The following is a 10,267-nucleotide window of genomic DNA, read 5'->3' as shown; positions in this document are numbered from 1 at the left end:
ATTTCCATCTGGAAAGATGAAGGATTTTAGTTATTATCAGACACCAAAAACTAGATTTTTTAAAGATTAATGAAGATTGTGGTAGCAATCATGGAAAGCATCGCTAACATGATCTGTTATGATGAAACAGACATAGGTGAATAGAGGTTTCCTCAGCTGCCATTCAACAGGTATGTTCAACCTCAACTTTCAGAACTTCCAGGCAATATATATAGCAAAGGGGGGAAAAAGTCCCGATACATCATGTGATGCTGCTGTGATGTTAGTTTGATACCTGTTTTATACTTTCTTCTGCTCCTATGAAGTATTTTAGCTTGTGGCTTGTTTAGGTTTGATTTAGTCTATTGAATTCAACAGTGGTGCTCTATAGATATCATTTTGTACAAACCTTCCCTATGGCTTGTTAAATTATCGTTAAACAAAGCATGGTTTAATGCCACGCGCAAAATCAGGCTTATCTCAAAGAGGCAGTTGAAAAGGAGACTGCAAAAGGCTTCTTAAGGATTTGAGGATGTCATGTACTTACAGAAATAGCAGACATCTGGGAGGTCAAAGCAGAACAGTTTAAAAAATAGGACACCTTAGGCCTTTTGTCCATACTTAATTGCACGTCCAGGAACATTTTCTTACACATGGATATTTCAATTAAGACACAAACCCAAACAAGGATCTTAAATTTGAGGGTTTAGCTTTTATTTGGAGAAAAACAAAATCACCTGTACATTTCCACTTCATTAATCAACAGTGATGTGTGCCTGCAAACAGAAGGGGCCTTAGCAAATCTCCACTCTACTGAACTTTCTGAATTTGAAAATAAAAATAAATTTGCTATCCACACCATTTTTGAAGAAACAAAATCAAAACTTAAGAATAATCAAGCCCCCAGAGAGCAGCAAGCTATTTTTTTTCATTCAAACAAAATATTCTTGCTCTTTAATTAAAAGATAACAAAAAATATGGAGGGACATGCACTTCAGTGTCTTGTTTAGCCCTTCTAGTAATTTCAGAAGGCAACATAGTTTGAGCTCTTCCAAATAAATAGAAATACAAAGGTTTTTTTTCCCTTTGAAAAATTAAAAATATACACAATTACAGTTATTTTATTTGGTTTCAGAGGCAGAAAAAGCTAGAGAGCAGCTTACAGCTCATGTTTGTAGCAGCCTAACAAGAAATGCTGATCAGTTGGTCTTCCCTATCAGAAGTGACCTAACCTTGAAGATTTGTCATTTGAACACATGTGCCAGCTATCCTCCCAGAAACTCCTGCGAGCTCAAAACAAAGGAATGCAATTACAAGAGGGGGAAAAAGAACAGAACCAAAAACCCCAACCTGAGGCCAGTGATATTTTCAAGTAAAAAAATAAAGATGGTTCCAGATTTCATAGTACTGAAGGGCAAACAAGGCAGGAAAAACAGTGAAAAGTATCTCCCAGCCATTCACGTTTCAGGAAAAAGGGTAAAAATCCATCTCTGCGACCCCCCTAAAGGAGAGGGACTTATGGAAACAGCTTGTTCTGCCATCAGAGAACGATACAGCAGAGCAGATCCCAGCCTCTTTGAAACCCACCCCTCTTATTGTGTCTAAATAGTCCAAATGCAGAAGAGTTTTTGAAGGGGCGGGCTTTTTTTTTCCTGAATGGCTGACGTTCTGTGACTGCTATTCGGTTTCCCATCTGCAGAAGCCTTTCAACCAGACTCTCTGTGAACAGCACAAGAAAAAGCCACTCTCCCTTGTGAGAAGCAGCAAGGCAGTGCAAGGTAGAGGGGGGAGTTAAAATAAAAAGCCTCTGGTGATTGTCTGTATTGTTTTTCAAGCAACAAGCAAGGATGATCTGGGAAACGTATCTACAGGAGAGAATGAGAATGCTTGGAGGCAGGCGTGTATCACAGCCAGGCCACGAGAAAAACAGGCCTGCTTCCCGAAGGCAGAGCTGCTCTCAGCAGCTGATTGCACTGGGCTGTTTGTTAACAAAGTCTGAGAAGAAGTCAAACTCATTCTGTCCCAGAAAGAGTTCTGGCAGCTCCTGAATGCGGTCCAAGCCCAGCTCCATAACCAAAGACGTCAAGACCTCCTCATCAATAAGATCCGTGTCCATAACATTCAAGGTCAAAGCAGGGGAGGGCAGATGCTGCATGCCTGGATGCTGTCCCGGGCCCATCCTGTATTGCTGTGCACCTGGTCCAACTGGGCCAGCCGTCATGCCTAGGAGAGGATGGCCCTGATACTGAGTGTTGAGTTTCTGCAAGTGCATACTTGCCATAAGCTGCTGGGTACCCACAGGTCCCATATACTGTTGCTGTTGACTTGGGTTGTTGAACATCACTGTGCTTGGCATCTGGTGGTGACCCATCTGTCCATTAATGCCCGGCCTCTGCCTCATTCCTCCATCCATAGCAGGGCCTCCGTACTGCATCATCTGGTGGTTGGGAGGAAGCGTCCTTAGCACATGCTGCTGTCCATGTTGTGGCGGGGCCTGCATCCCATTCATGCTTATCCGGTAGTTCTGCATCCCATTCATGCCATGGCTCATTGACATCATCATGTGATCGGCCATCACAAACAGGGCACTGCAAGACAAAGAGTTCAGGTTAGAAGGCTGGCATAACAACTCACTGCTATGAATTCTAAAGGCTCTGCTGGTAGCAATTGGTGCTCGGAAGTCAATGAAAGAATGAATGATTCAGCTACCTTGCTGACATTCCTACTAGTTGATCAGGTTATTTTTTTTTTCTTCAGATGGGAGAAGGTAGCAAAGTCATGCCTGCCAGCTGTCCTCAATTCCAATATATCAAAGGCAACACCAGTGCAATGTGACCTTCCAATGAGGAATGTCACAATGTCAGCCTCATCATAGAAGCCAAACCAGAAACCGCACAGGAAAATCAGAGCTACACTTTAGTATAATTTTATTGAGATATATCAGAATCTTGAAAGTCTGTTTGTGTGGTACCTTAACTCTAGCAATTTCTTAATATGTTTCCCAGCACTCAAAGAATGCTTCAGCCGCCTTTTCTGTCAAGGGCAACTTCTCTTCTAAACAAGCTGTTCTGCATAGTCCATTTATTTGATATTATCTACTATCCCTACTTAACTTGACATCTTCCAGACACATTGAGGCTGAGCCTCGCTAAATTCTATCACATCTGATAGCCACTACATTGTAGGTGCAGACTGACAGGCAATTCCCAGGTACTTTAGACCAGTGGCCCCCAACCTTTTTTGTCCCATGGCCTGGTACTGGCATCATAAAATGATCCATGGACTGGTACCGGCATCAGCGCACACGACCAAGGCAAGGCGAGCTGAGCGACCGGCCAGCCAGCCGTCCCCAGCTTCTCCCCACCACCTTCAACTCCTCCTTTGTGCTTTTCGGGCTCTTTCTTAATCTCCTCCTAACACGAGACTCCACTGCCATCAGGACAGCCCTTCGTTCAAAGCTGCCCCCCCCTCGACAAAACTAAACTTCAGCACCCAAAGACCACTTTCCAACCAACTACCGACAAGCTCACCTGGAAGCACTTCCTCAAGTGCCGTCAAAACAAGATGGCGGCGCCCACTTCTTTGTGGCCCAGTAAAAAATGATCCATGGACCAGTACCGGTCCAGGGCCTGGTGGTTGGGGACCACTGCTTTAGACTGAATTCCTCCCTAACTCTATTCAGACATTTGATCTGAGAGATCTTTTAAGATAAAAATACCCATGCTACTATCAAGCCAATGACTCCCGGAAACTTGCTACTTTTCCTGGAAATTTCAAAGGGCCATAGAGTGTCTGCCCAACTGGCCACAAATTACTCAGTGGACTTCACAGCAGAGTCGGATTTAAACTCTTTGCTTCTGAATCTACATGTTAAGATTAGGAGGGGGGATGAGGCTGAAAGCTGAAGAGTAACTGCAGCTCTGGACAGCTGCAGATGTTTCTCCAAGCTAATTCAATGAAGCAAAGAGAGGCATGCATACATATAATTCCAGCCTTTCTTGTCCACAGTGGCAGCAGATGGCAGGGACTCTTCCCTGCCCCCTCAGTCCATGTGGCAGAGGGAAAACACGAATAGGAAATGACAATGAGACTCTTGGTCCAATGTTTTAGCTCAAAGAAGACATTCAGGACTCAACATCCTACTTCCCACAGGGCATGAATGATTTTGAGAAACCCTTGGAGTAATTTGCATCCTATTACTATTCTCCTTTCAGACATTTAATCTAGAGAAATACTGCTTTTGAATGAAGGCATGACACAATCTGAACAGCAAACCACATTTTGGTCTAAAGTGGTACTAGCTGAACTCAGAAAAGATGAGTAACTATGATTCAGTTAACTGGGAATAAATGCATCAAGCAAAACCACTATAGAAATGACATGGATTTGCCTTTAATCTGTCACTCCAATCTTCACAATGGTTACTATTAGGTACATCCTCACACAGGTTCTTATACTAACCAATTTTGGGGTTTGCACTGTACAGTACATTAACAGCCGGCAGAAGATGCTACAGCCCCACCCCTCTTCCCAAACCAAGGTTAAACTTAAGCATAGTGCACTGCTGCATTTAATTCCAAATTGTTTTTAATTCATCTGTATCAGCATATTGCTGATTAAGTCTGTAGCTGTAAACACTTAGAAGCCAGGTTGCCTTCTCCTGCCCCAAATTGGGTACAATGGCTAAGGATGACCCACTGGGAGATCTGAAGTGGGGGGGGAGGGAGACAACAAGGCGCTTTCCAACTTCTTAGGTCTACTCTGTTAAGTGTATAATATTTACACAATACACTTAAGCTGCAAAGCTATTTGCTCACTCAGCAAACGGCGTGAACCCAGCCACAGGGGTTTCCAACCATCATTTACAAAACTCATTGCACTCACAGAGTATGTAGCTGCAAAAGAAGCACCCACTTGTTTGCTGGCCTTCTCTTGAGCCTAGGCCGGCCAGCCATTCAACAAAGGCGTTGTTCCTCCAACACAACGATTCGATTTAAAAAAAAAAAAAAAAAGTTTGGCATTTAATTTCCCTGGCGATTTTGTGATGCCCCCCTAGAGGCAGGGCAAGGCGCTGCCGTTGTGGGGATGGGGGACGGCCGGACAGAAGGCGGAGATTGCCGCTCGTCGAGGCTGAAATAAAAAATTCAGCCAGGCGCGCAAAGACCGGAGGAGTTCGGGCTCCTCTTTGACCTTCCTCGCTCTCCTCAGCCTGCGAGCCCCAATTCACACGTTGAATAGATACGTGTAAGTGGCTCCTTTATGAAAATAAAAATAAAAACCAACGAAACTGCAAGGCGAGGACGTTATTTCGCGTTCACGCCAGCTCTACCCTTCAAGAGACCTCAGTTTTTCCGAACCGGGGTGGCGGGCTATAGCGCCCCTTCTCCTGGTTCGAACCCTTTGGCGACCGCCACCCCTCATTCTTCCCGCCCCGGCGAGGTAGCTCCCGCTCCGGCACATTCCGCCAGCACAAAGATCAGCACTTCTTCGCTCAACACACACACACAAACGTTTAACCCTTCCCTCCCGGCGCCCGACTCCAAGACAACGCAGCCTTTGCCTGCAGAGCGCTCGGGTGCCCATCGGAGGCTGCAGGCCGGCAGGGAGAGAGAGAAACCCCGGCGCCGGTTGTACCGGCAAAGCGGTTTCTTCTTCCCCGGCCGCGTCAGTTGAAGCCCGAAGACGGCGCGCGCCCTCCTCCTCGGACAACGTACCCCAAAGGCGGCGATCCGAAGGGGCGGCTGCACAACGGGCGAAGCGGGAGTCCGCTCGACGGAACAAAAGCAGCTCCGGCTTTGCGACGTCGGCTCCGCTCTGCGCCTTCTCCCGCGCCTCCGCTTGCCTCCGAGTCGGCCGGCCGGCCCGCCTGTCCTCTGCTTGCAAAGGCGTCCCCGAGTCCGGACGCATCAATCCCGGCCAGCCACCGCCCCCTTTTTTTCCCCCGCCCCTCTAAACCACACACTCAACCCCTCAGTATATGTCTCCAACAGGGTAAACTTCAGCCTCCTTATATAGTCGGGCGAGGAGGGCGGAGACTTTAGCCACGCCTCTCCGTTTCTGATTGGTGCGAGGTCTGTCCAAAGCGTCCTCTTCCCCCTCCCCCGCCCTACCGCCGAACGAGGGAATTCGGGCCCGATGTGAAGTCTCGGGGTCCCGCCCACCTGTTTTGCTTTCGCCCCCGAAGAGGGAGAGAGACTTGGAAGGCGGTGGCTGGCCGGCTGATTCTGCCGCTGCTTGACACCGGCAGGGAGCGAGAAGGTCGACTGACGCGCCCCCCTTCTCCAACCGGCCTGCCTAAGAGAGACCTTCCTCCCTTTCCCCTCCTTCTTTCCTTTCCCTCCCTTTCTTCCTTTCCTTTCCTTCCTTTCCTTTCCTTTCCCTTCCTTTCTTCCTTTCCTTTCCTTCCTTTCCTTTCCTTCCTTTCCTTTTCCTTCCTTCCTTTCCTTCCTCCCTTTCCCCTCCTTTCCTTTCCTTTCCTTCCTTTCCCTTTCCTTTCTTCCTTTCCTTCCTTCCTTTCCTTTCCTTTCCTTTCCTCCCTTCCTTTCCTTTCCCTTCCTCCCTTTCCCCTCCTTCCTTTCCTTCCTTCCTTTCCCCTCCTTCTTTCCTTTCCCTCCCTCCCTTCCTTTCCTTTCCTTCCTTTCCCTTCCTTCCCTTTTCCTTCCTTTCCCCTCCTTCTTTCCTTTCCCTCCCTTCCTTCCTTTCCTTTCCTTCCTTTCCTTCCCTTCCTTCCTTCCTTCCTTCCTTCCTTCCTTCCTTTCCCTTCCTCCCTTTCCCCTCCTTCCTTTCCCTTCCTCCCTTTCCCCTCCTTTCGTTTCCTTCTTCCCCCCTTCTTTCCTTCCTTCCTTTCCTTTCCCTTCCTTCCTTCCTTCCTTCCTTCCTTCCTTCCTTCCTTCCTTCCTTCCTTCCTTCCTTCCTTCCTTCCTTCCTTCCTTCCTTCCTTTCCCTTCCTCCCTTTCCCCTCCTTCCTTTCCTTTCCTTCCTGCTTCTTCCTCCTTCCTTCCCTTCCTTTCCCTTTCTCTTTTCCTTTCCCCTCCTTCCTCTCTTCCTTCCTTTCCCTCCGTCTGAATGTAAACAAACAAGGGCAAGATTTCACCCCCTTTTCTCCTCTGCCACTGCTGATTGGTGGAAGGAGAGGCGTTTTCCAGAGGAGGAGCGCCCAGTGATGTTCTTCACTCGACGGGAGGCTCCTTGGGGTGCAGCTGATGGAGAGGGAAGGCGAATCATTTTTTTTTCCATGGGGGAATCCCTGCTTGCTTGCTTGGTTTTCAGCACCCATCATCCTCTAACTGGGGAGAAGATGGGTGCCCCTAATACCCACATCCTGTTTTTCTTGTTATCCAAATACTCCACATGTCAGTAAAGATAATGGAAGTTTGTTTAGGGAGCCCGTTTGACTTGAGCATCTCAAGCACATCATACATATAGATTACTTTTTAAAAAAAATCACTGCATGTAAGAATCTATTGTTATACACCTCCCTCTTTTATTTTAAGAGAAAGGTCACACATCTAGGCCTTTTGCTCTTCTTATCCCTAGTAAAGAATCCCACTGGATCAAAACAGCATCAAATCTAGTCTCATGTTTCCAGTACTGGGCAACCATATATTTCTGAAGGAAGTCCGCAGATAAGACAACAAGACTTCTTGTTAGACTTAAGCATCTGCTTTTCAGTGGTAGATTGCCCTTGCACATTGAGGCTTTGCTGTTAATCATTGATAGAGCTGCCTATGTTCTTTTTAATGCATTTGGTTCCATAGTTGCTTTCTTTTTTTAAAAAAAATATATATTATTACCATTTTCTTTGTCATATCTGGTGCGCTGCTATAATAGAGGAATCAATGTAAAAGTCAAACTTTTACAAAGATTATATTTCAAAGTTCTTTTTTTTTTTAAAAAAAAAAGCTTTCTAGATTAGACCACCCAGAATCCTTCTTTGAGAGAGGTGGGTGGTTCAAAAATGTGAACAATAAACACACAGAAAATCTGCCTCACTTGGAGGATGAAGATTCTGCTGCTCGAAGCTGTCCATGCAAGCCTGAGCCACCACCATCAATGGCCACAGAGGTTGGAGAGTCTCTTGGACACCCAAAGGCAGGATGAGAAGCTCATAACTTGCCCCTGTGGTTGATTTGACCCTCCAGAGCTCATGCGGCTCACGCATAGAGAAGTTTTCACAACCTTGTCCCAGGGGCAGAAAACATGTTTTGCTGTGCCACTGAGATCTCTGAAGAGAAGATGAGGACAGCTTTTAGGGAGAAAATGAAACGGTGGAGTACATGATTTAGAAGGAGCAAAAGTAAAAACAAAAACAAAAACAAAGTGTTTTGAGCTAATTGGAAAGTTAGCCCATTTGACACAAGCAGGCTGTGGAATGCGAATTACAGTATTTTATCAGATCATCAAGTGTTATCTTCAGCAACAGAAAGGCCATAGAAGGGAGAGATTGAGGCCAAAGGCAAATGAAAGCAAAGATCCAGCAAATGTTTAGACCAGTGTTTTCAAACTTGGCAACTTTAAGATAATGGATTCCCAGAATTCCTCCACTGGCAAAATTCTGCGAGTTGAAGTCCACATATCTTAAAAGAGGCCAACTTTGAAAAATACTGAATTAAAAACCTTAAAAAAAAACCCCGTTCAGTACAAACTCTCTACCTCAGGATTGCCAACCTTTTGGACCTCAGGGACCATCAAACTCATAATTTTAAATTCCATGGACCAGAGACCTTGGGAAAATCCCCAAAAAAGTCTGCAGGAAAATTTCCCACCCCATTTTCCAACCAATTGATCATTCTTTATTTGGGATTGCAGGATACCGTCTCCAGCTCCGTTCTCAGGGGAGGAGAGAGAGAGAGAGACTTTTGGCTTCATGCAAGGAAAGCAGCAGAAGCAGCAGAAGTCTTTCTTTTTCTCCACCAAATTCCACCAAAAATGAATCTTTGTGAGACTTGTCACACCAGTGCAGCCTCTTGGAGCAGGATGCCTTGCAGGGTCCCAAAGACTCATTTCTGGTGGAGTTTAGGGGAGAGAAAGAAAGACTTTTGCTGCTTTCCTTGCATGCAGCCAAAAGCAGAAGAAGAAGTAGAAAGAAGCAGCCCAGTGGCTGGGCAAGTGGGGCAAGTTCCCTCTCTCCACCCTTCCCCCCCTCCCCTCACTACCTTGTGTTGTTTGCAATGCAAGCCTTGTGTTCCCACGCAGCCTGGATTAATTGCTTTGCGGGTTCTTTGGGGGTGACATTTCTCTGAGGACCACCAACATTTTCTCATGGACCACCGGTGGTCCCCAGCCCACTGGTTGGTGGCCACTGCTCTACCTTGTCATTAATAACATTCATTTATTGAGCAATGCTGAATTAATTCTCATAGGGAATCACTATTGAGGCACATATGAATGGAATTTCTGGAGGAAACTTACTCCTTTATAGAAGAATCCACTCACCTCCCATTCTTAAAGGGATGCTGCATATGAATCAGGGTGGATCCTATGTGAGTGCAGATGATAATTAACTCAGTACTGTTGAACTAATTGCGTGATGGACTATCAAGAATTGGGGTGCTTACTTTAAATACATTTACAGTCTAATTGAATTCTCAGTTTGCAATTCTTATCTGTCCCATTACTTGTTAGCCATCTACCATGCTACCTGGGATACCAATGATAACACACTGTGCCCAAGGGATTTTCCACCTACCCGCATCATCCACAACCAAACTGCACAGTCAACTTTCTCTAATCCCCATTGCTCAAGCCAGCTAGGAAACCATCGATGTCACATTTGGGAAGGATAATTTCTGTCTTTGGGCAGGTTTTTTGTTGTTGTTTAAAGTACCATTCAAGAAATACTTCTTGGTTTGGTACAACCTGGACCATCCTTCTCTAATTTGCTGACCCCTGGCGATTTTGGATTACAGTTCCCACCATCCTTGACTCTTTCCCATATTGCCTGGAGAGCTCAGGAGAGTTGTTACTGAACAGAACAGAACAGAACAGAATAGAATAGAATTCTTTATTGGGCAAGCGTGATTGGACACACAAGGAATTTGTCTTGGTGCATGTGCTCTCAGTGTATATAAAAGAAAAGATACACTCGTCAAGAACCATAAGGTACAACACTTAATAATAGTCATAGGGGTACAATAAGCAATCAAATCATACCTTCCAAATGTTTTCATTTGGAAGGTAGCAAAAAAGGAAAGGCTGATTTAAATACCCCAATCGCTTTCTGGACATTTTGAACCAGAGAAGACTGTCCTTTCAAAAGAGTGATAACCTCTGAAAGTAATTCCCTCCT

General features: G+C 45.7%; 1 protein-coding gene across 2 annotated transcripts; it reads right to left on the bottom strand.

Annotated features, from left to right (window-relative positions):
- Positions 1–671: 671 nt before the first annotated feature.
- CITED4 (Cbp/p300 interacting transactivator with ED-rich tail 4) lies at positions 672–5,964 on the bottom strand. 2 transcript variants are annotated; one of them, XM_087939868.1, is made up of 2 exons: positions 4,864–5,964; positions 672–2,567 (listed from the first exon to the last, which is right to left on the bottom strand). In XM_087939868.1, the coding sequence occupies exons 1-2, from the start codon at positions 4,932–4,934 to the stop codon at positions 1,937–1,939; spliced, it is 702 nt and encodes a 233-aa protein (XP_087795994.1). In that variant the 5' UTR covers positions 4,935–5,964; the 3' UTR covers positions 672–1,936. The 2 variants fall into 2 exon arrangements, with proteins under 2 accessions (XP_087795994.1, XP_026558214.1); XM_026702429.2 differs by having other exon boundaries at positions 5,694–5,964.
- Between the last annotated feature and the right edge of the window lie 4,303 nt (positions 5,965–10,267).

The sequence above is a fragment of the Pseudonaja textilis genome, chromosome 10 (assembly GCF_049901715.1).
Source record: "Pseudonaja textilis isolate UNSWEBS1 chromosome 10, rPseTex1.2, whole genome shotgun sequence".
NCBI classification, from domain to species: domain Eukaryota; kingdom Metazoa; phylum Chordata; class Lepidosauria; order Squamata; family Elapidae; genus Pseudonaja; species Pseudonaja textilis.
Note: the sequence above shows the minus strand (reverse complement) of the source record. Positions and strands in the feature narration are given on the sequence as shown.